The 25,363-nt window shown below is 48.4% G+C and overlaps 1 protein-coding gene across 1 annotated transcript in view; it reads left to right on the top strand.

Moving 5' to 3' along the window:
• EIF2AK4 (eukaryotic translation initiation factor 2 alpha kinase 4) overlaps positions 1-25,363 on the top strand; it is a 109,713-nt gene that overhangs the window by 78,368 nt on the left and 5,982 nt on the right. Inside the window, exons 26-35 of the mRNA XM_056133372.1 lie at positions 56-172; positions 2,853-2,918; positions 6,110-6,280; positions 7,117-7,251; positions 12,101-12,208; positions 13,011-13,139; positions 15,533-15,619; positions 17,736-17,851; positions 19,451-19,509; positions 21,273-21,370. Coding sequence (XP_055989347.1) covers positions 56-172; positions 2,853-2,918; positions 6,110-6,280; positions 7,117-7,251; positions 12,101-12,208; positions 13,011-13,139; positions 15,533-15,619; positions 17,736-17,851; positions 19,451-19,509; positions 21,273-21,370 — 1,086 coding nt within the window. The remainder of the gene's footprint in view (positions 1-55; positions 173-2,852; positions 2,919-6,109; positions 6,281-7,116; positions 7,252-12,100; positions 12,209-13,010; positions 13,140-15,532; positions 15,620-17,735; positions 17,852-19,450; positions 19,510-21,272; positions 21,371-25,363) is intronic.

The raw sequence follows: 25,363 nt of genomic DNA on the forward strand, positions 1-25,363 counted from the left end.
TGTGTGTGTGTGTGTGTGTGTGTAATGAAAATCTTTTTTTCTTTCTGTATCCTAGGAAAGAAATTACAGTATTTACTTGAATCACACCATGTTGTTGAAAGCAATACTCTTGCACTGCGGGATCCCAGAAGATAAGCTCAATCAAGTCTACGTGATTCTGTATGATGCGGTGGTAAGCATTTCATTTCCCTGACTCGATATTGAAGGATAATCGTAGTGTGAGAGCACTTTCCTTCTGATGTAACCACAAAACTCAGCTGGGAGTTTGACTCCTGTCTTCATTTCTCCAAAGTGAAAGAACTGAATGGCTTTGAGTATGTACGTAGTTAGCAAGCACTGGCCGAGCTTCTCTTCAAAAGCCGCCTTTTGCTGGGGGCCTGTAGGATATTTAAAGTATCTTAAGGTTTTAAAAGATTGCATTGCTTCACCTCTAAGGTGAATTGCTTCATCAAGTTGCTTCACTGACTGCTAGATGGGGCCAAAGGAAAAAATTACTTAAGCAATTGGTTCCAATACTTGTCAGAAATTTTTTAAAATAGGGAGAGAGAGAGAGAGAGAGAGAGAGAGAGAGAGAGAGAGAGAGAGAGAGAGAGAGCCTGAGCCTGCCATAGAGGAGGAAGTGTGGCATGAGGGAAATCTGGGAATTGGTGGCAGAAAATGTACACTGGTGGAGGGATAGAGTGTTGGAACATTGTATGACTGAAATGCTATCATGAACAGCTTTGTAACTGTGTATCACACAGTTATTCAATTTAAAAATTAATTACTTTGAAAAAAGTGGCTACCATTGAGTGGCTACCATTAATAGGTAGCTCCATGGTTTTAAGCACTTACTTGGCAAGTTCAAGGTTGTGCATTGGTTCTCTGATCCCCCAGGTGGGTCCTCCAGAGGTGGCAAGAGAGGGCCTGAATAGATGGTCCAGTGGCTCAGAAAGCACCCGGGGGAGGGGGGAGCTGAATCTCTGGGGCCACGCAAGTTCCATGGTAATCCCAACCACCTGACTCTCCGTGCTCCATGGCAAGGGGAAAGTAAATTCTCTCACATGTGAGCCCAGAAGATGCTCAGAGGACAGGAGCCCGTGCTTCGCACAGGGAAACCCTGAACCACATGTCCCCGGTCAGAATCTCTGAGAGCAGTTGCCAAGCCTGAAGTAGCTGCAAGCACCGCTAGGTATGATCCCAAAGAGCAAAAGTCAAAGTCAATATGGGAGGATGAGGGACTCCCAAGGGGTGCTCACAAAGCCCTGGGACCACTTCTGATGGTAACTGGCCTGGGGGTTCAATGCAAGCACCCAGAATACTCAGGAGCTTCCAGTTGGGGGCTTGCAGGACATGTGCCCTCACCCCTGAACTATCTCCCTGGCCCCGATTACATTATCTACCACCTGTCCCAGAGCCCAGCATCGTTCCAAGCTCTTGACGTGAATGGACTGAGTCCGCCACAGGTGCTGGTACTCCCCCTGGTTTAGAGAAGCGTGAAAAGACACGCTAGGGTGAAGAACAAGACATGGGGGGGTGGGCGCTGGAGAGGGGACAGCAGGGAATACAGCTGGCCTGGGTTCAACCCCTGGTACCACATATGGTCCCTCAGCACCATCAGAACTGATCCCTGAGCACAACCAGGTGTGGCCCAAAGACCAAGAAACAAACAACAGCATACACACAAAAATAATAGTAATATTGCTTCTCGGGGCTGGAGAGCTAGTATTGCAGGTAGGGCCTTTGCCTTGCATGCAGCCAACCCAGGTTCAATCCCCAGCACTCCATAGGATCCCCTAAGCCCTCCAGGAGTGATCCCTGAGCACTGCAGGGTGTGGCTCAAAAACAAAAACAATAAAAGAAGAATGCTTCCCACCTGCCTGCGCTCCTCAGGAAAGTTCTTGATGGATTCAGGTAGATTGAATTGGAGGGGAGAGTAGCTTGGATGTCTGCGGGGCCTGCCTCACCACCACCTTCCCGCTGCCTGTGTCTCTGCACACGCAGGGCCGGGAGGGGTGTTGGTGTCCGCTTTGGAGGCGCATGCCGATTCTTGTCCAGGAGAACACCCACGGATCACAGAACTGTTGGCTTTGTGAAATGTGGTTTTTTCAGAGCCATCCCAGAGATTCCATCCCAAGGCCTCTCGCCACCCACCATGCAGGGTGGCGAAGGCAGAACAGGCCTGCTGGACTTGACACCAACGGGCTGACCTCCTGAGCTGTCGTTTCCTCCCCTCATCTCATAAGGACAAATCAGTAGTCTAGTGGCTCTCAGTGTGTGTCTCTGAGAGGTTTCTTCCTGCCCACAAAGTGCATGGCTGGGAGCCAGTGACAAGGAAAAACTGTACCCAGGGGACCCAGGGGACCCAGGGGGTAGCAGAGGGGCTTCCGGGCTTCCTTGCCTTCAAACCCTCTCCTGCCCCCCACCACGGTCACAGCCCATCTGCCAGTATGAGACAGGAGTTTGGCCTGTTAAGTTTTCCACCTCAGGCTTCTGTGTCAGGAACCTGGGACAGTGACGTTCCCCGCCCCCACCACCCCCACAACGGGAAGCCTCATCCTTGTTGGGGCTACCATGCCATTCCACGGGGGCACGGCGCCCCTCTTTTCATTCTCCGGAAGGTCAGGGCTGATCCTATTTTAAACCACCAGAGTCAGAGTTTTATGTGTAATTACAGGAATTAGCTGGCAGGGACACAGGGGCAGGAGGCGCGTGGGGAGAAGGTTTTTGTCGCAATACGAATCCACCCTTGATGCTTAAGAACATCTTGTCCAAAAAAGAAGACAGCGCTTAACTGTGAGGAGCTCAGAAATTGTACTGAATTCAGGGCCGAATGCGGTGAGCCTTCATTGTTACCTTTTCTCCTCCATCAGACAGAGAAGCTGACGAGGAGAGAAGTGGAAGCTAAATTCTGTAATCTGTCCTTGTCTTCTAATAGTGTGAGTATTTTCTCTGGCTGCTGTAACAGCTTGCTCTGTAATTTTCTGATATCCTGAAAATGCACCCTCCCCCGCCCCCCCAGGCCCCCCCCCACCCCATCCCATTCTTGCTGGTTGCAGCCCTGCCTGTCACCTGGTAGACACCATTTTTCCCTGGAGTGTTAATTGGTTGCATGGCAACCTCAGGGGTCAGGGGACACAAGGAGGCGGGGCCAGGGCCAGGACCAAGAAAGCCTTCGGGTGCTCGGTCCTAAATGAGCACACACACACACACACACACACACACACACACACACACACTGCTTCCACTCCCCTCCAAAAGGCTGCTCCTGGGACTGGAGCGATAGCACAGCGGGTAGGGCTTTGCTTTATATGCTGCCAACCTGGGTTCGATTCCCAGCATCCCATATGGTCTCCCGAACACCGCCAGGAGTAATTCCGGAGTGCACGAACCAGGAATAACCCCTGTGCATCGCTGGGTGTTACCCAAAAAGAAAAAAAAAATCCCAAAGGCTCTGCCTGGTAGAGGCTCCTTCCCAGCAGAGCGAGAACTCCTTGTCCTCTTCTGAACTAGATTCTGTTCTGCACTGGGAGGAGGCACAGAGCACTGCAACGTCATTTGGGTGTCTCCCCCAAGCCTGCCCCCACCAGCCTTCTACCACCTCAGAGTTGAGTGAAAGCTCTTACTTTTCTGGTACATTGCCAACCCCTAAAATCCTCCATTTGCTGCCTTAGGCAGTGAGTAAATCCAGCAGTGAGTAAATCCTATTGTTTTTTTTTGTTTTTTTTGGAGCTATACTTGGAGGTATCAGAACTTACTCTGGCTCTGGTGAACTTGGGGGAGTTGGGCGCCCAGCACTCTCAAGGGGTGGCCCGGATAAAACCTGGGCAAGGCAGCACCCGACTATCACTCCAAGCCCTGATAGGGAGTAAATCTTACAGGGTAAAGAGGTTCATTGTATTCTATCTCCAGGCATCAAATTGCTCCCGACTGTTAGCACCAGAACCCACGCATAATTGAATCATTGAACAGCAGTAGGGATCTTGTATGTTTTTATGAATATTTATCTACGAAGAGTGTTTTTTCATTTTGTTTTTTGGGGGGTTTTGTTGTTGTTAGCTTTCCCAGAACCTCTCTAGCCCTTGGTCTGATAACGATGGAATTTGGCAGGAAGCATAAAAAAATTCACATATGGAATCTATTAAATTATGATTGGAAGCAGGCCAGGTGGAGTCACTTGGTGTTTTATGCACCTGCAGTATGGCAGCCATGGTGTCAGGGATGGGAGGGAGTGTCAGTTAAAGAAAACATAGATTGAATTCAACTTCTTTGCTCATATTGGCCTTTAAAAAAAACACTAAGTAGGGACTAGAGAGATAGTACAGTGGGTAGAGCTCTTGCCTTGCACATGGCCTACATGGGTTCAGTCTGACATCCCATATCTGACATCCCGAGCCCCACGAGGAGTGATTCTCTAGTGCAGAGCCAGAGTGACCCTTGAACATCAGCAGCTATAGTTCCAAAGCCAACATTAATTCATTGATTAATCAATAATTAAGCCACTAGGGGATGGGATGAGAAACCTTGTACAGGGTTAAGGAGCTTGCCTTGCATGTGAACAGCCCTGGTTCTTCTGAGAATCACTGAGTGTGGCCCCCAATTTTTTTTAAAAAATGAAAAATAAAAATTAGAAAGCCATGAAGAAAGGAGAGAGGTCTAGGGAGATGATCTAAAATGGTAGCATACACGTCACACCAGGGAAAAACTGGAGTTCCCTCAGCCAGCACTGCTTACTGGGGGGACTCGGTGATGGTACCACCAGACCCCAGCAGCAGCCTTGCTTGGCGTCCAGCACCTGGGGTGAGACTCCACTCCAACAATGCAAGTGCTTTGTGATTATAGTGCTAAACCCTGTGAAGCTTTATTTTCACTCATGTAACTGAGTGAACCAGGTTCTGCTTGCCAGGAACGTGACTATAGCCGTGATCTTATGTCTTGGTAATCTGCACTTTAGCACGTATCTTTTCGTGGCTTTATATGGTCACAATTATTTCTTTTTTCTCTGCTGTGTGGACACTGGGCACGACCCCCAGATAGATCCTCGCTGACACTGCCCCCTCCTGGCAAGATCTGGGATCGAGGGGGAAGAGGATGGAAGGGAAGGAAGGACCCAGGAGGCCGCCTGCAGGAGCAGCCCAGGAAGGAGAGGGAGTTGCTGCCAAGTCTGTGTCCTACTGGGACAGGTCACTGCACTGTGCTTCCCTGCTGCCTGGTGTGTCTGTCATAATGGAAAGTAGCAAGAGTGCAGGAGATTAAGAGAAACGGTTCTGGTGTGAAAATATATAACAGAGTCTTTGCTCACACCACAGATAGCATGAACTCTTAAGTGTGTTTGACTTAAGAAACACACTGGTGGGGCTGGAGTGATAGCACAGTGGATAGGGTGTTTGCCTTGCACACGGCCAACCCGGGTTTGATTCCCAGCATCCCATATGGTGCCCCAAGCACCACCAGGAGTAATTCCTGAGTACATGAGCCAGGACTAACCCCTGTGCATCGCTGGGTGTGACCCAAAAATCAAAAAAAAGAAAGAAAGAAGGAAACTCACTGGCATATCTGCAAAGTGCCTTCTAAGCTCTGAATTAAAAGTGCTGGGAGCCAGAAAGATAGTCTAGGGAGTAACTTTTTTTTTTTTTTTGCCTTACAATGACCTCTGTCCTGTCCCCAGCACCGCATGGCCCTCCAGGGCACTGCTGAGAGTAGCCTCTGAGCACTGCTGTGTGACCCGCAAACAGAGAAGAGCAAAGAACTAAAGGGATAATCCTCAGGGTTATGGGAAAAGTCAAAATGACCCCTGAGCACTAAATCACCCCTCTGGGAGGTGCAGAAGCTCTTTCCTATTCCCCCACCACCCCATGTATACAAAACCCAGTGCAGGGGCCAGAGAGATAGTCCAACAGGTAGGGTGTTTGGCTTGCACGCAACCAACCTGGGTTCACTTCTCTGCATCCCCAGATGGTCCATCCTGAGCACCTCCAGGAGTGATTCCTGAGCGTAGAGCCAGGAAGTGACCCCTGACCATTGTCAGGTGTGGCCCCCCCCAAAAAAAAACAAACAGAAAAAGTTACAAAACCCAGTGCAAAGTGAGTCTTCTCAGGTGTGGAAGATAACTGTACCCTTTGCTTGGCAGCTGTGTCGGCTCTACAAATTCATTGAGCAGAAGGGAGAGCTGCAGGATCTAATGCCAACTATCAATTCCCTGACGAAACAGAAGACAGGCGTTGCGCAGCTGGTGAAGTACGGCTTGAAAGATCTGGAGGAGGTTGTTGGCCTGCTGAAGAAACTTGGCATCAAATTACAGGTTTGGCAATGGATCTCCAATGGGAGTGGTGGCATTCCCAGTTCTGCAGCATGCCCGGTAGTCTGAGGGGAAATGGGTGGTCTTTCCAGTTTTTTTGTTTCGTTTTGTTTTGGCTTTTTGGGTCATACTCGGCAATGCACAGAGGTTACTCCTGGCTTTGCACTCAGGAATGATTCCTTGTAGTGCTTAGAGGGCCATATGGGATTCTGAGAATTGAACCCAGGTCGGTTGCATGCAAGGAAAACACCCTACCTGCTGTGCTATCACTCCAGCCCCAGATAGTCTTTCCTTGGTGCCAGCCATGTTCTATTTTTTTTTTCTGCTCTCCACATTTTGGAACACTGAGTATCTCTATGATAATTTTTGCCTCCCATCAGGATTTCCTTGCAAGCATCATGACCTCCAGTGTACAGTGGTCCCTCCCGCTGTCAGCACCTGGGTCTCAGCTGGTCTGGAGCTTCTCTTCCTTGGCAGGTGGCAGTGACAGTTGACAGGCCAGATTGGACTGCACATCTGGCTTCTGTGAAATCAATGACTCTCTCACTACCGTGATCGCCAGGGCTTGTATCAAGTTGTTTTTTTTTGTTTTGTTTTGTTTTGTTTTTTGCTTTTTGGGTCACACCTGACAATGCAAAGGGTTTACTCCTGGCCTTGCACTCAGAAATTACTCCTGGCGGTGCTCGGGGGAAAATATGGGATGTTAGGAATAGAACCTGGATCGGCCTCGTACAGGGCAAATGCCCTACCCGCTGTGCTATCGCTCCAGCCCCTGTAGCGAGTTTCTCTCTGCCAATCTTGTGCACTTGACGTGTCTGACTAGCCTTGCCCCTTCGCAGGTCCTGGTCAACCTGGGCCTGGTCTACAAGGTGCAGCAGCACAGCGGCCTCATCTTCCAGTTTGTGGCCTTTATTCGCCGGAGGCACAGGGCCGTGTCAGAGATCCTGGCAGCTGGCGGCAGATACGACCTGCTGGTGAGTTGGTGGCACCCTAGTCTGTGGGTTTGTTCTGCACCTGTCTTAGAGCTTCCTTGGCTCATGGCTCTGACACTTCTCGTACCTGGAGAAACATCGAGCCACTGCTCTGATGGAGCTGGCACCTGTGTATCTTTCATCGAGACACAGAAATGCCATGTGACCCGCATCTGTCATGATTCCCACTTTTGGGTTACTGCGGGAGATGGCCAAGGAGATGGCACGAAGGGCTGGGGTGCGTGGGAATAACCCCTCAGCACCCCAGGGTGTCGCCCCAACACCAGAACAAAAATCTCTCTGTTCTTCACCTCCCTTTGTGGCTGTTGCTATGTTGACCAGCAATTACACACTTGGTCGCGGTGCTCACACACGTGCAGTACTCACTTGGGTCACAGCCTCAGAGCTGCAGAGCTCTTAGACACTCAGTTGTGGTGTGCCGGAGATCACGCACACTTGCGGCCCCAGAAACCAGAGGGCAGAACCACTGGGGCTGTGCTCAGCGTGTGGGGCCGTGCTGGGGAACTCAGCCTCAGGCCCTTAAGGCACAGGTGCTCTGCCAACAGGGCTCTCCTCTGACCCCTTCTTTCAAATCAACAGATTCGGCAGAGAGATAGTACAGAGGTGAAGGTGCTTGCCTTGCATCTTTCCAATCACCTAAGGTCCCCAAGCACACACAGGAGTCACCCCAGGGCACAGAGCAAGGAGTAGCCCCTGAGCACTGCTGGGTCTGGCCCAATACACACACACACACACACACACACACACACACACACACACAAAGGTTTCATCAAAGAGGACTCCATGGGCTGAGCACATGCTTTACATGTGAGACCTGGGTTCTATCTCCAGTACCACATGGTCCCTTGAGCACTGCTGGGCATGGCATCCCCTCAAAAAAGAACACAATGAATAAACAAAACAAAGGGTTACAGAAAGCTGCAAAGGTATACAGAGAGATCTTATACACACTTCATCCAGTTTCCTCCATTGGTTAAGCCTGGCATAACTACATATGAGAATAGGCATTGGACATTGATACACCATTAAGTACACGTATAGGCTCCCTTCATAACTGCCACAAGCAAAACTCAGAGCTTTTTGTTCATCACAGAGATCGACTGGTCTTGACATTTTCTGGTTCAAATGGTATAGAATGTAGCCGCTAAAGATCATGTAAGGGTTAAGGTGCTTGTTGCAAGCAGCCAACCCCAATTTACTCCAGCACCTGGTCCCCTGAGCACTGTCAGTAGTGACACCTGAGCACCCGCAGGTGTCACTCAAAACCTACCCTCCCACCCCCCAAAAACACCCAATTTTTTTTTTCTTTTTTTGATTGGGCTGGAGCAATAGCACAGCGGTAGGGCGTTCGCCTTACAAGCGGCCAACATGGCCGACCCGAGTTCGATTCCTCCGCCCCTCTCGGAGAGCCCGGCAAGCTACCGAGAGTATTTGATATGCCAGACACAGTAACAGCAAAGTCTCCAATGGAGACGTTACTGGGCCCGCTCGAGCAAATCGACGATTAACGGGAAGGCCTTTACCTTTTACCTTTACCTTTTTTGATTGAATCACCATGAGCTACACTTACAAAGCTTTCATGTTTATGTTTCATTCATATAATAATCAATCACCCATCCCTCCACCAGTATACATTTTCCACCACCAATATCCCCAGTATCCCTCCCCCCTCCCGCTCCCCACCCCTCTCCCTGCCTCCATGGGAGACAGTTTCCCTCTTACTCACTCTCTACTTTGGGGCATTATGGTTTGCAATACAGATACTGAGGGGCTATCTGTATTGGTCCTTTATCAACTTTCAGCATACATCTCCCATCCTGAGCGATCTCTCCAACCATCATTGACTTAGTGATCCCTTCTTTTCAGCTGCCTTCTCCCCCAGCTCATGAGGCAGGCTTCCAACCATGGAGCAATCTTCCTGGCCCTTGTCTCTACTGGCCTTGGGTGTTAGACTCATATTAGGATGCTTTATAGTGCAGTCATTCTATGTCCCTCTCTTTCTGACTCATTTCACTTAACATGATACACTCCATGATCATCCACTTATAAGCAAATTTCGTGACTTCATCTTTCCTAACAGCTGCATAGTATTCCATTGTGTAGGTGTACCAAAATTTCTTTAACCGGTCAAATATTCTCGGGCACATGGGTTATTTCCAGATCCTGGCTATTGTGAACAGTACTACAATGAACATACAAGTGCAGATGTCATTTCTTCTGTGCTGTTTTGCACCCTTGAGCTATATTCCCAGAAGTGTATTGCTGGGTCATTTGAAAGCTCGATTTGTATCAATTTGTAGCAAAAACACCAAATTAAATGATAAAGAAGTTTACCTCCCTAAGTTCTTCCACCCTATTTCCATTTATTTATAATACTTTCATTTATTTATATTTATTTATAAATAAATGGAAATATAATATTTCCATTTATTTATAATACTAATATTAACTACTAAGAAGTTTTTTTTTTGGGGGGGTCACACCCGGCGATGCTTAGGGATTATTCCTGGTTCATGCACTCAGGAATCACTCCTGGCGGTGCTCGGGGGACCATATGGGATGCTGGGAATCGAACCTATGTTGGCCATGTTGGCTGCGTGCAAGGCAAACACCCTACCCGCTGTGCTATCGCTCCAGCTCTCGGAGAGTTCGGCAAGCTACCGAGTATCTCACCTGCACGGCAGAGCCTGGCAAGCTCCCCGTGATGTATTCGATATGCCAAACACAGTAACAACAAAGTCTCCAATGGAGATGTTACTGGGCCCGCTCGAGCAAATCGATGAACAACGGGAGGACAGTGATATTACAGTGATTACTAATATTATAGTACAGAGGTTCTTAAATAATTCTTCTCTGTGCACTCAGACTCACATCACACAGTGTTAGATTTGCCAGCTGCCCCGCACCCAGAAACATGAAGAGAAGGTGTGTTGTGGTGACCCCAGATTCCTCATTTCTGGTGCGGATCCACTATTCCTCAGGTGACTTGTCCCCTGTAGGAATGGGATTCTCACCTAGTGCTTTAAAGATATTTTCCTTGTCCTCTAATCGATGTGTCTTGGTAGGACTTTCTCTTGAATCCACCCTGCTCCTGAACAAGCTTCTTGAATCTGGAGGTGGGTTTTTACAATGTGGGTTCACCAGCAAGCCAGAGCAAGCTGCATCAGAGAAAGCCAAATGGGGAAGCAGGACTTTCCTATCTTTCTGTGGGCAACGCCTCCCTGAACAGCATGAGTGGAGCTCTAGTCTGTCTTCTCTTCCTTTTAGACTGAGCAATTTCTCTCAAGAGCTTCCTCTGGGGCTTCGCAGATTCTTTGCATTGTCATCTCTGTGCTGCTCGTTGATGAAGCTTTTTTTTCCCTTTTTGCCTGGTTGCTGTAAGATCCTTGGCAGTTGGCTTGGTGCTGGTATCTCTTGAGTGTCCTTTCTCCTTCACCTGGCCCTCTCTTCAGATCTCAGGGTGAGACTGGGCTCTCTGTTAGGGAGTGGACATTCTCAAGTGACCCTGGGGCTTTTCTTGGTTTTCTGGTAGTGCCCATTGGGAGTGAGGGCGTTGCCACCTTGCCGCTTCCGTTTTGGAAAGTTTCTCATCAGCCTTCAGAGCCCCAGGATGGGACAGGTTCCTGGTCCCTTCCTCCCCCCACCATGATGCTGCAGGAAGGGGTAAAAATAGATGGAGAGTCAAGCTCCCCTTCAAGCCTTACTGGCACCCACCACAGGGAAGGTGAGGGGTTACTGCCTGTGTAAGTGTGCAAGTCTGGGACCCAGACCCTGCTTACCTGGCGGGCTGGAGTGGGATGACATGGCCAGGCATCTCCTGGCTCCCCGCTTAATCTTCTGGGATACCACTTGCTGGAGACCTGTATACATTGGGTGACTGTGTCACCGCACTCAACCTCTGTCCAGCACTGGACACTAAACAGTCTTCTGCTCTGCATGGTTGCCCCTTTCTTGGTCTTCTGCCAGAGAGCAGGCTTTCCTTGGGACTGTTTTATTGGTTCTTGGCATTTCTGGGCAGATTTTCCCAACCACCATTCCAGGTGGAACATGTCCATGCCCCAGGGAGCTTGCCCCTTAGTATGGCATGGTCCCTACCCACTGGTCCCCCTGCCTTTCTGCTTCTCTTCACTTCTATCTTGGCTTATATACAGTGGCCGAGATTGTTTGCTGGCCTTAGTATGAGAAATAGGGAGAATTGTGTAGTCTTGGTACAGAACCAAAACACCCATATGTAATTGTATCACGTAATATTGACAAATAAGAGACAAATGAAATAAACTTTGATATTGTTTCTCATCTAATTCAGTATACCCATGATACTATGTCAACATGTCATTCAAATTGTTATTATCAGGGCTGGAGTGATAGTACAAAGGGTAGGACGTTTGCCCTGCATGCAGCCAACCCAGGTTAAATCCCCGGCATCCTATATGGCCATATGGTTCCCCAAGCACAGCCAAGAGTAATTCCTGAGTGCAGAGCCAGGAGTAACCCCTGAGCATCTTGGGGTGTGACCCAAAAAGCAAAAAAAAAAAAGTTGTTATTATCAATGAGCTGTATTATCTTCACTGTTGTATTCTGAGTCTTTGCAGTCAGCTCGGATTCAATGTATTGAATCATAGTGACATTCATTCAAACATTCCCGCCACACATGGCTCATGGCTGCCGAGCTCCCTTCCCTGCATGTGCCTGCTCACTTCTCACACATGTCCACATGTCTCCTCACTGAGCCCTTGGCTAAGTGGCAGGCAGTGTGTGCCCACTCCTTGTTGACACCCGTAATCTCTGTAACTTCTGTGTTTCCTAACCAAAGCTGTGTGTGTGCCCACAGATCCCCCAGTTTCGAGGACCCCAGGCGCTGGGGCCAGTTCCTGTTGCCATTGGCGTCAGCATCGCTATCGAGAAGATCTTGGCTGCTGTCCTCAGCATGGAAGAACCTGTGAGTGCCAGCAGCTCTCCAGGGCGTGTGTCTTTCATTTGGTCCACGGAGTCGTAGCAGCCGAGACTAGTAGTTGGGGAAATTTTCTTTGCCATGACAGACAAGGTCTTGATGTCAGTCATAGAATTTCTACCGAGACTCTGTTTTGTCCCTGGGAGAACATCCACCTCCTTCCCTAGCCTCATTTTACTTGTCTGTCATGCTCCATGTAAATGAGAGATTCTGTAGTTGTCATCAGAGGCCCTTTCCCTCATACAGAGCTAAAAATAGTGCTTTGTCCCTTGTGTTTCCCTCAACCAGATTAGTTTTCCTAGAAGAATGTCATTCTTATGGTCTTGGGCAGTTGCCATAATTTCTGTTATGAGATGACTACAGGGGGCTGGAGAGATAGTACAGGGGCGAAGGCACTTGCCTTGCATCCTGTCACCCTCTGTTTGATCCCCCAGTATTGCCTAAGGGCTCCTGAGCACTATGGGCGTCATTCCTAAACCCAGAGCAGGAATGTCCCTGCACACTGCTGGGTTCGCCCAACCCACTCCCCAAAAAAAGACGGGCCGAGGAGATACTCAGAGGGCACATACTTTACATGCAGGAGCCCTGGCTGTGATCCCTAGAACGCCTGGTCCCCTGAGTACTGCCAGGAGTGGCCCCCCGGTACCATTGAGTGTACCCTCAAACTAAAAAATTAACAGAAGAGGCCATTTTTTCCACTGTCTTATTTCCAAGTGGAGACCTTTGCTTCCCCGCGGGGGCTGGCCCCCGTCTTTCCTCTCTAAAAGCAGCCTCTCTGTGTCCTATCCAGGTTACAATAAGCTCCTGTGACCTCCTGGTTGTCAGTGTTGGCCAGATGTCCATGTCCAGGGCCATCAACTTAACGCAGAAACTCTGGACAGCGGGAATCACAGCAGAAATCATGTACGACTGTTCACAGGTAAGGAGACGCCAAGCACCTGAGTGGCAGGTGCATCAGCAGAAAAGTGCTCCGAGACTCAGGTCCCCGTGCTCTCCACTCCTGTCGAAACTATGTTTATTCACTTCTGACTTCTCTCCTAGCAAATTACCACAAACCACAAACTTAAAACTGCACACGCCTATGGCATTTCACTGCGGAATCATTGTGGATTGTGTGCCAGTTAGATATTTGTTTTGTTTTTGTCTTTTTGCAAAAAAAAGTTGAGGTGTGGCCATTATGTGAATTTTTTTTATGTCAGTATCAAAACAGGTGTAATGATTATGGACAGGCAACAATCATGCAGTGAGATGTGGTAGTATCTTGTATTTCTGGAGTTTAGAGCTTCAGAGTCAGGGCCAGGGGCATAGCCCAACGGTCACAAGTGCTTGCTTTCCATTCAGAAATCCAAAATTCTTCCCCGACATGGCATGGTTCCCTGAGCATTGCCAGGACAGACCCCCACAGTGCTGGGGGTAGCTCTTGAATACCACAAGCTATGGTCCAAACACAAGACCCCCAAGTTAACCCCCTCCAAAAAAAAGAAAAGAAAAGAAAAAAGAAGCTCAAAATCAAGCTTCACTATGCCAAAATCCAAATGTTGACAGGATGGTTCCTTGTGGAGTCTCTGGAGGAGAATCCATTTCCTTTTCTTTCTAGCTCCTTCTCCCTGGCTCACTGGTCCCTTCCTCCATCTCCAAACTCAGGAGCAGGGCATCTTCTTCCTCCCTCACACCTCCCATCTCCCTCTTACCAGGATTTTGTGCAGTGGGCCCACCTGGGTAGTCCAGAAAGACCTTCCATCTCCACATCCTTGACTTTGTTGTTATTTGTGAGATTGGCTTCAGTTTTCATTATGACACCATGATTTCCAACACTCTTTGGGGGTGTTATTTCAGGCATGCAGTATTGCTACACCACAGCTGCCTCCTAACTGTCAGGAATCATTTAGGCATTAAATGCCCACCACTGTCTCCAGGTCCGGCTCACCGCCACCCCTCAGCAAACTCCATTCCATAGGCTGACACTGTTGCCACTGGCCATTATTTTTTCATACCCTCCCAACATTTCTTTATACTCCACAGACTGAGCAAGCTCCTTCTATGTGATCCTCCTCACACCCCCTTCACTCTGCATAGCATCCTCAAGTCCCATCCGTGTCGCAGCAAACTGCAGGATTTCATCTTTGCTTGCAGCCAAGTCCATAGTGTGTCACAGGCTACAGCTTCTGTATCCACCCCCTGGTGCCCCGTATTGGTCGTGTCTGCAGAGTCATTTTCCTGTGGCAGGCCTCACACTCCCTCGTGGTAGGGAGGAAGTGTAGGCCATCCTGGCACACAGGCCCAAGGCGTTCTGTGAGTGTGTGTGGCCTGCTCCTCCCTCTGCCCCCAACAATCCTGACACTGCTCTAGGTAGAGCGGTGAGGAAAGCAGTACCTCGAGTCCCTGTCTTTAAGATCAAATTTTCATCAGCTGCACAGGCAGCTCACAGGGATCCTCTCGGGCACCCAGAGCATGAAGAGGTGCAGCAGGGAGACAGAACCCCCCGCCCACCCGCTCACTGCTGTCCACATTGGTGTTCCTGCATCTCAGAATTATTCTGAGCCATCAGAGCAAATGGCTCAGACAGAGCAGACTCCTCCTCTGAGTGTTTGTTTGGGGGCCACACTAGGCTGTGCTCCAGAATCACTCCTGTTGTGGGCACAGGGGACCCTACGGGATGCCAAGATTCAAACCTAGGTGGGCCATAGGCAAGACAAGTGCCCTACCTACTGTACTACTCTCTGGCCCCAAGAGAAACCCAGTGATTGGGGTCCATCCTGCATGCACTTCCTGCCTCTCATGCATCTTTGTTTTCCCTTAAAGACCTTTTCACTGCATGCATATCCATGTGTACATGTATGTGTATGCTTGCATGTTGTATGATTTGGGGCACCTTCCCTCAAGGGTGAAGCTCTCAAAAGCCATGTTGTCCTGCCCACGTGTTGTCTTGTCCATGGCCGCCAACAATAGTGAGAGTAAGGAAAGCCAGAGAGGACTTTCTCCTCCTTTGAATTCTCTGCTTAATATTTACAGCCCCTGAAGTCAGCGTGTTTAGAATTTCATTCTGGAGCTGGAGTGATAGCACAGTGGGTAGTGCGTTTGCCTTGTATGTGGCAGACCCAGGTTCGATTCGCAACATCCTGTATGGTCCCCTGAGCACCGCCAGGAGTGATTCCTGAATGCAGAGCCAGGAGTAATCCCTGCATATTGGCAGGTGTGACCCAAAAAGAAAAAAAAAGTAGAATTTCATTCTGAAATGCTGCTGCGTGCAGCGTTTCCCCCTGGAGTTGCTCCCCAGACTCTGTCTCCTAGCAGTGTGTGTGTGTGTTTCAGTCCCAGGAGGAATTGCAGGAGTACTGCCGGCATCACGAAATCACCTACGTGGCCCTCGTCTCCGACAAAGAAGGAAACCACGTCAAGGTAAAGACCCCAGAAGCGTGTTCCAAGACCATTCGATTGCCCCATCGGAGGTGGGTGGGAATCCACACCTTTGCTCTCCTGAAACAAGCAGATATCTGAATAACATAGAAGAAAGCATCCTTTTTCATCCCTTGCTCCTCTATCCTTCCAACAAACTCGGCTGACATCTGCTGACAGGCGTGTCCTCTGGCAGCTTCTTAACCAGTTTCCATTAAAAATGCTCACAAACATGCATCCTCACCACTTTGATTTGTACATTTAAAGGGGGAGACATAGCGTTTTCTTCTTCCCTTTTCTCGGAATATCTTTGTCTGGTTATGACATCATGGTCATGCTGTCACCATCTAATGGAATGGGAGAGTGTCCTTGCTTCTGTTTTCTGCAAATTTTTTCGTGCAGTTGGTATTATGTTAGCTACATATTTTGTCAGACTCACAGGTAAAGCCACCTCAGCCTAAGAGCAGAGTGGTCATGCAGCTGCTTTCTTCCTAGATGAGTTTTGGTAGACGGTGTTATTCTTTCCCAGAATGTTTTCATTTCATCTCAGTTTTCAAGCATTGCCTTTTACACTCTGTGAATCTGTTATAATGCTCCCTGTCATCCCTAATACTGCTTAGAGATTTATAAATTTTGTCTTTTAAAAAAATTAGTTATTGATGCTACTGATTTTTCTCTTTCTTTTTTTCTCATTTTCTATTTTATTGATTTACATTCTTTATTGTTTTCTTCATTATACTAATTCTGACTTCAGGGGGTATTTTGGGTTGTTTCAAGTTTTTTTTAAGATGGAATTTTAAATCAGGAATTGACAATGAACAGCCTGTAGGCCAAATTTCACTGAGAAAGTACAGTTGTTGTTGTTGTTGTTGTTCTTAATAGCATGCGAGTTACAAATCATTGTTACCTCTTTGTTTAAAAGAAGAGGGGCTAGGGCACTTGGGCACTTGGGTTGTTTCCAGATTCAATAATATTTAAATAAAATTTTAAAAATTAAAATTAAAGTAAAAAAATAAGAGGGACTGGAGTGTTTGCCTTGCACATGGCTGACCCTGGTTCCCAGCATCCCATATGGTCCCCCAAGCACTGCCAGGAGTGCATTGCCAGGTGTGACCCAAAAAGCAATAAATAAATAAATAAATAAATAAATCAAGAAGAGTAGGGGCTGGGGAATGAGCTCAAGGACCAAGCACAGACTTTGTATGCCAGAGGCCTGAGCTTAAGCCGCAGCACTGTGTGGACCCCAAATACTGCTAAAACCACTCCTGAGCTCAGAACTAGGGGTAACCCCTTAAGCACCTCCACACCTAAGTCACAAGGGCTAAGAATATATTTATTAGACACCCCAAATAGATGAGTATCTAATAAATAAATACTTCAAATAAATGAGTATCTAATCAGCTAGCTCATATTGATCGCCTTACCGAAGTCTTCTCTACCTTTCTTTAAAAATCATTTTTTTCCTACTTATTCTATTATTCACAGAGCAGAGTGCTAAAATCTCCAACTGTGTATGTGGATTTAGTTTCTTTTAGTTCTTTTTTTTTTTCTTCATAGCATTTTGCAGCTCTTCAGTGAATAATGCCCACAGTCCCCACCTTGCCAGGCTGACCTTCTGTAGTGAGGTCTTCAGTTACAGGACGTCACGTTCATCACTGGTGGATGTGGTCTTGTTCCTGTCAGTTCATTGGTTTGGTTTTTCCAACTGTTTTGACTCTTGCCTCTGTCTCAGTGACACAGTGGGTCAGTCGAATCATTTTCATCTTTAAAGGGTCAGATACCACTTTATTCATCCTGTGACATGCCAGTAGCTCCCCTTTCAGTTGCCATAACCAAAAATGTTGCCAGACATTGCAACATACCCTTTGGAGAGCAAAAGTACCCCTGCTTGAGAGTCGAGAAGATAGCATGAAGGGCAGGAATATATACTTGGCATGCAGGAGCCCCACATTCAATTGCTAGTACTTCATGGTCCCCTGAGCACTGCAAGGTATGGCCCAAAGGTTAAAAAAAAAGAACATTAGCCTAAAGTGTTTAGTTGGGTGACCAAGGCACTGATTCAGCCTGTTGATGGCACCCTGGTGTTCTTAAAACTAATGACTCTGTAATTCTCGTTAAGGTTAAATCTTTTGAGAAGGAAAGGCAAACAGAAAAACGTGTGCTGGAATCTGATCTGGTGGAGCATGTTATGCAGAAACTGAGGAACAAAGTCAGTGATGAAAGGACTGGTGCCAGGTAACAAAAGCCCCAAACTGTCAGGAAACTTGCCAAAGCTTCCCACAAGTTGTGCACTTACTGAAAAGTTTGAGGGACTGGAGCAGTAGTACAAGTGGGTAGGGCATTTGCCTTGAATGCAGCTGACCTCGGTTCGATCCTGAAATCCCATATGGTTGCCCAAGCACCACCAGGAGTGATTCCTGTGTGCAGAGCTAGTAGGAACCCCTGAGCATCATCAGGCGTGGCCCCCAAACAAAAATAAAACATCAGTTTGAGGCATCTGGACATAATTCCAAATGCATGCTTTGCATGCTGAGTCCCTGAGTTTGATTTTCTGTACCAGTAGGTGTAGTCATAGCGGCTCTCAGAACAACTGGGCTGGAGCAACATCACAGCCCCAGCCCCAAGCATTGAGTGGCCCAGCCCTGCTGGCCAAGTATCTACAGGATTGGTCCCAGGGCCCCCAAAGCAGTGCTTAGAAGGCATAAGATTCCTCCTCCCCGCCCCCCGCCAAAGGAAGGGGGATATTCTTTTGGAAAATAAAGATAGATCTGAATAACTTTCTTTTTTTTGTTTTTGGGTCATGCCCAACAGTGCTCAGGACTTACCCCTGGTATACTTCTGGTGGGCTTGAAGAACCATGTGAGGTGTCAGGGATGAACCCGGTTTGGCCACATGCAAGTTAAGCCCCACCATACTCTGGTCGTGGATAACTTTTAATTAACCCTTCTGTTGCTTCTGGATAATTCGGCAGCTTATATCACCCTCTGTATAAGACTAGGCAGCTTACTATTTTTAACATCGGTTCTTCATGTCACAGAATGTTTCATCACTTTGAAAAGCCAGAAGAATCATCTGTCACCATTATCTGTCACCATTATCTTACTGGATCTGCTACTCAGTGGATTTTTGGTGGTATTTTGTCAGTATTTTTGCAAGGTGTATTCTGGAGGAAGATCTCATATATTCATGATAGGTACTGATATCTAGACAGGGAAAGACACTTGCCTGACATGGGTTCAATCCTCTGCACCCCATATGGTCCCCTGAGCCCTGCCAGGAGTGATCTCTGAGTACAGAATCAGGAGTAACTCCTCAGCACAGTCAAGAAAAGGAAGGAAGGTAGGGGATGGGGGTTGGAGGGTAGAAAAAAGGAATGAGAAAGGATTCAAACCCCTCTTTGAAAGAAGATTCACAGCTTTTGAAAGGATCTCCATATTTACCAAATATTCTCCCTAGGGTGAGCCAAGGTTGTGACCATCACAAAGGTGGGACAGGCTCTTGTTGACATTTCCTTGTATTGTGAGGGGAGCGGAAGGAACACCCGTTATGTCTCATTGAAATTAGCTTCCTCTGTTGAGCCAGAATTTCAGACCTACCTGAATAAATCATAACATTCTCTTCAGACATTTGTTAACTTGAGATGACATTCCTTGTCTTTTTTTGCTTGCTCTGGACCAGAAGCAAAATTAAGTGCAAATTTTTGTTGTCTTACCTACCCTACTAGGCAATGTTTATTAAATAACCTTATATTTAATTTAAAAAATAATTCACTAGCAGTTGTGTTGCTTTTGCATTATTGGGTTTTTTTAATTGTTTTTATTTGCTTGTTTTTAGAGAAGCTTCCGATAATCTTGCAGTACAAAATCTGAAGGGGTCATTTTCTAATGCTTCAGGTACTAATTACAATCTGAACATAATGTTGGAGGGTTATTTACATGTGCTGTTTGCTCTAAGTACTCAGAGCTATGACCAACTGTTATATCAGAGGTGCACACGTACCTGTATGTATAGTATATGTATATGTACATACCTGTGTGTGTGTGTGTATATATATATATATATATATATATATATATAATTTGGGTGGTGGGGATCTCCCCAGAAATGAGCTGGGGCCCACGGACCACTCCCAGGAATTCTGGGCAGACCTGAAGGCCTGGTTCTCGGGCCTGTGATACTTGGGGAAGGGCGTAGGGAGCACCAGAGCTACACCTGTTGATACTGGGGTCTGTTGATACCTGGGTTAATTTTTGGAGTCTCCACATGCAAAGCATGCACTTTGGCCTTTGAGATAGCTTAACAGAGCCTGAAATTTGTATGTGTGTGTGTGTGTTTGTGTGTAGTTATTTTTTAGGGACATACTCAGTGGTACTCAGGACCATGTGATGTCAGGGACCTAACCCAGGTTTCCTATAAGCAAAGCATGCTCTCCAGCCCTTTTGAGTTACTCTCTGGCCCAAAAATATATATTTATATATATCTAAAGTAACATATACACAATTCATTGCACCCTGTGCTGCGAAACTCCTCAAAAATTGATAAAAATAACTAGGATTTGGTGGCTCTTTTGATCCTGGGACATCTTGATCTTATTTTCACAAATGCTTTGATCTTCCTTCAACTCAATTCATTATAGATAGATAGATAGATAGATAGATAGATAGATAGATAGATAGACAGACAGACAGTCAGGGCTTACTCCTGGCTCAGTGCTCTGGGTAATTCCTGGAACCATATGTGGTGCTGAGGGTGTGAATTGGAGCTGGCCACAGGCAAAGCAAATGCCTCACCCCCTATACTGTCTCTCTGACTCCATGATGTAGATTTTATTTTAGATTTATTTGGTTGTGGATTGGGGGCCACACCCAGGAGTGCTTGGCAGCTGCACCAGGAGCTGTCAGGGGTCACTACTGGGGCTGCTGGGAGGTGCCCTGCTGGCAATCGAACACAGGCCTCCTGCACGTGAAGTCCAGTATGTCGACAACATGCATGCATTTTGTTTTCCTGAAAGCCAAGAGAAAAGAGTGGAGGCTCTCTAATTAAGGCTTTTCTTTGCTCACATCCAGCAGCCTGACTGAATTCAGGCGACAAGAAGACATGATCGATGTTTAAAAGAACGTGGCCTTTGTTTATCTGTTTGTTTCCATTAGCCTTCCCTTTCTGCCACTAGCAGATTTCATTTAGGAATTTAAGGAAAGATTCAAAAGAGGAATCGAGGTGCTCTGGGGTGCATGAGATCTTGGTGACTCCTATCACTGTCACCCCCATCTCCACACCTTCCAGACAAGGCCGGTGGTCTCGATAGAGCAGCAAATCCGCAGGATGTTGGGGTTCTGAGCTCCTCTTAGGTAGTTTCAGATAAAGAAAACAAGGCACGGGGGCCGGAGAGAAAGTTCAAGGAGCTGCATGCGTGCTTTGCATGTGGGAGGCCTGGGTGACCCGCATCTGCCAGTCTCTGGAGGATTGGCAGGAGCAACCCTGTGAGCCAGGTACTGGGCATGGCCATGAGTGGCCGTAAATACAAAAAATAAAAGATAACATAATCTAGCCCTGGGAATCACATCAGAGTGGACTCTAATCACCAGCACTCCCCTGGAGTGTTATAAGAAAGCTAAGAAGTAGCTAAGACCATGAACTTGGAATTTCTTTGTTTCAGGCTTGTTTGAAATCCATGGAGCCACAGTTGTTCCCATCGTGAGTGTTATAGCCCCGGAGAAGCTGTCGGCCAGCACTCGGAGGCGGTATGAGATGCAGGTACTGCTCCATTCTCCCGGCTTCCACGGTAGGCTGGGAAGGAAGGAAGGAAGGAAGCAGGAAAGAGTAGTAAGACACAGAGTTTCCTGGAAACATCTTCCTTTCCACTTCCCTAAGTCTGGGTGTGCTGTCCCCATAAGAGAGAAAGATTCATGCTTGCACAGATGATCAAGATAGGCTTCCTAAGAGACCGTTATGACAATGATGGCTGGAAGGGTAATGGGAAATTACCTCTGGATGGGTAATGTGTGCTGAAAGTGGGTAAAGGACCAAACATGATGGCAATAACCTCACAGTATCTTTATTCTGTATTGCCAACCATGTGTGGGGTGGGGTGGGAGGGAGGAGAGGGGTGAGACAGAGGGAGAGGGAGAGGAGAGAGAGACAGAGAAAGACAGAGAGGAGAGACAGAAACAGAAAGTACCTGCTATTAAGGCGGGGGGGGGGGGGTGGCAGGAGGGTCACAGGGGATATTGGTGGTGGGAAATGTACACTGGTAGAGGGATGGGTGGCTTTGTATCTGTATCTCATGGTGATTCGATTGAAAAAAGAAAAAAAAGCCTTCACCAAGGGAGCTGTTTCCTGAAGAATTTGATCAAATAGGCAGTGAGATAAGGGAATTCCCAGTGGTGGGAGAGCAGGAAGCAGTATGATGAATGCTAACAAGCACCGTCAGGACACTGCATAGAGGGAAGCGGCTGAGTGTTAGAGAGTGATATATTTCTTTTGGATTGTTATTCGGCAGAAACGCAAAAGGAGAGGCCCCTTACCATCAGAAACGTTCCTATTTCTCGGGATGTTGGGTAGAAACACATTTTTCACCTCGCTCTCCTGCTCTATCACCTGCCATACCTCAGTTCCACACTTATTGCTGACACCTTGTCTTTATCTAAATTCAGGCTTCAAAATCTCCTGGTTGCAATGCACCATTTCCCTGGGCTTTCATTAGGTGGAATATCAGAACAAGGAATAGGAATAATTGAGTTAAGCTATAAAGTCTCACTGCTCCTGTGATTAAAATGTTAGACCTTGATCTCTCTGAAGTCTATTAAGAGCAAATCCTTAGCTCCTTGGGGTCCCTCCAAGGTTTGGGTTTGTCACCTATGACTGTCTTCTGGCTTTTTTTTTTTTAATTTATTTATTTATTTATTGAATCACTGTGGGAAAGGTTACAAAGCTTTCAGGTTTATGTCTCAGTCATGCAAATATCAAACACATTTCCCTTTACCAATACTTATTTTTTACCATGAAGAACCCCAATAAAACCCCACCCCCCACCCCTCCCCGTCCCTGTGAAGCAGATGAATTCTAGTTAACACTCTATCTGCTTTGATTAGATTCATTGTTTCAATAAAAGATTCACCACTATTATTTAGAGTTTACCCCCCCCCCCAAATCAGACATGCTGAAAAAGCATTGTGAAGTGATTTGCTTTCTACGGCTGAGTTCAAGAATTAAATGTTGGGTTTGGATTTCTGCTCTTTTACCTATTGACCCTGGAAGTATTTCTACTGAAAGTCAGATAGTTAAGAAATTGGTTTCTGTGTTCTGGAGTCCTGGCCGTGCTGGAGAGCCGCTCGCGGGGGGCAACCGGTGGCCTCGGTAGGGCGTGAAGGGCGGACCGAAACGCCCCCCTTCCCATGAGGTTTTAGTCGCCCCCACACTCCCGGCTCATACGTGCTGTCCACAAGGCTCCCATGTGGCCGCCATCTTTCTTTCCAAAGAGGAGAGGGCGAATGGGGCAACACCCTTTCCCCTCCGGCAGACTTGATGGCCTGGATCAATGCAGAGTCCGTTCACTTTTCTGCTCCAAGCTGCTGGGTTCTGCATTAAGTCCTTGTGCTTCTGGGGCCGTGGCCGTGCTGGAGAGCCGCTCGCGGGGGGCAACTGGTGACCTCGGTAGGGCGTGAAGGACGGACCAGAACGCCCCCCTTCCCATGAGGTTTTAGTCGCCCCCACACCCCCGGCTCATACCTGCTGTCCACAAGGCTCCCATGTGGCCGCCATCTTTCTTTCCAGAGGGAGGAGGGCGGAAGGGAGCAACACCCTTTCCCCTCTGGGCAGAAATGATTGCCTGGATCAACGCATAGTCCTTTCACTTTTCTGCTCCAAGCTGCTGGGTTCTGCATTAGGTCATTGTGCTTCTGGGGCTGTGGCCGTGCTGGAGAGCCGCTCGTGGGGGCAACTGGTGGCCTCGGTAGGGCGTGAAGGGCGGACCGAAACGCCCCCCTTCCCATGAGGTTTTAGTCGCCCCCACACTCCCGGCTCATACCTGCTGTCCACAAGGCTCCCATGTGGCCGCCATCTTTCTTTCCAGAGAGGAGAGGGCGAATGGGGCAACACCCTTTCCCCTCCGGCAGACTTGATGGCCTGGATCAATGCATAGTCCGTTCACTTTTCTGCTCCAAGCTGCTGGGTTCTGCATTAAGTCCTTGTGCTTCTGGGGCCGTGGCTGTGCTGGAGAGCCGCTCGTGGGGGGCAACTGGTGACCTCGGTAGGGCGTGAAGGACGGACCAGAACGCCCCCCTTCCCATGAGGTTTTAGTCGCCCCCACACCCCCGGCTCATATCTGCTGTCCACAAGGCCCCCATGTGGCCGCCCTCTTTCTTTCCAGAGGGAGGAGGGCGGAAGGGAGCAACACCCTTTCCCCTATGGGCAGAAATGTTTGCCTGGATTAACGCATAGTCCTTTCACTTTTCTGCTCCAAGCTGCTGCGTTCTGCATTAAGCCCTTGTGCTTCTGGGGCTGTGGCCGTGCTGGAGAGCCGTTCGTGGGGGGCAACTGGTGACCTCGGTAGGGCGTGAAGGACGGACCGGAACGCCCCCCTTCCCATGAGGTTTTAGTCGCCCCCACACTCCCGGCTCATACCTGCTGTCCACAAGGCTCCCATGTGGCCGCCATCTTTCTTTCCAGAGAGGAGAGGGCGAATGGGGCAACACCCTTTCCCCTCCAGCAGACTTGATGGGCTGGATCAACACATAGTCCGTTCACTTTTCTGCTCCAAGCTGCTGGGTTCTGCATTAAGTCCTTGTGCTTCTGGGGCCGTGGCCGTGCTGGAGAGCCGCTCGTGAGGGGTGACTGGTGACCTCGGTAGGGCGTGAAGGACGGACTGGAACGCCCCCCTTCCCATGAGGTTTTAGTCGCCCCCACACCCCCGGCTCATACCTGCTGTCCACAGGGCTCCCATGCGGCCGCCATCCTTCTTTCCAGAGAAGAGAGGGCGAATGGGGCAACACCCTTTCCCCTCCGGCAGACTTGATGGCCTGGATTAACGCATAGTCCTTTCACTTTTCTGCTCCAAGCTGTTGGGTTCTGCATTAAGTCCTTGTGCTTCTGGGACTGTGGCCGTGCTGGGGAGCCGCTCGTGGGGGGCAACTGGTGACCTCGGTAGGGCGTGAAGGACGGACCAGAACGCCCCCCTTCCCATGAGGTTTTAGTCGCCCCCACACCCCCGGCTCATACCTGCTGTCCACAAGGCTCCCATGTGGCCGCCATCTTTCTTTCCAGAGGGAGGAGGGCGGAAGGGAGCAACACCCTTTCCCCTCTGGGCAGAAATGATGGCCTGGGTTAACGCATCGTCCGTTCACTTTTCTGCTCTAAGCTGCTGGTTTCTGCATTAAGTCCTTGTGTTTCTGGGGCTGTGGCCATGCTCCAAACTTAACTCTGATTTTCAGGGAGAAAGATTGGGTGGTTTACTTCTCATTGATCACTTTGTATATAGAGAGATATCGCGCGGCCGCGTAAGCGACCGCGCGGTTTTGAGAAAAAGTCCTCGTTCCCGCATACTCGAGCTGTGTTTGTAGAGGCTTCTGGTCACCAGGGTTCCATCTGGGGGAGGCGGGATGCGGCGCCTACTCCATCTGGAACTTCCCGGTGCTCTCGGCTCTTTTTGGAACCTGTTTTTTCTTTTTTCTTTTCCTCCGGGATCCCGCACCCTCCATGTGTTCCTTCTCTTATTCTGAACGTTTCAAAGATGGCGCTGGGGGGCGGGCT

The sequence above is a fragment of the Sorex fumeus genome, unplaced genomic scaffold (genome assembly GCF_029834395.1).
Source record: "Sorex fumeus unplaced genomic scaffold, SorFum_2.1 ptg000098l, whole genome shotgun sequence".
Taxonomy (NCBI): Eukaryota; Metazoa; Chordata; class Mammalia; order Eulipotyphla; family Soricidae; genus Sorex; species Sorex fumeus.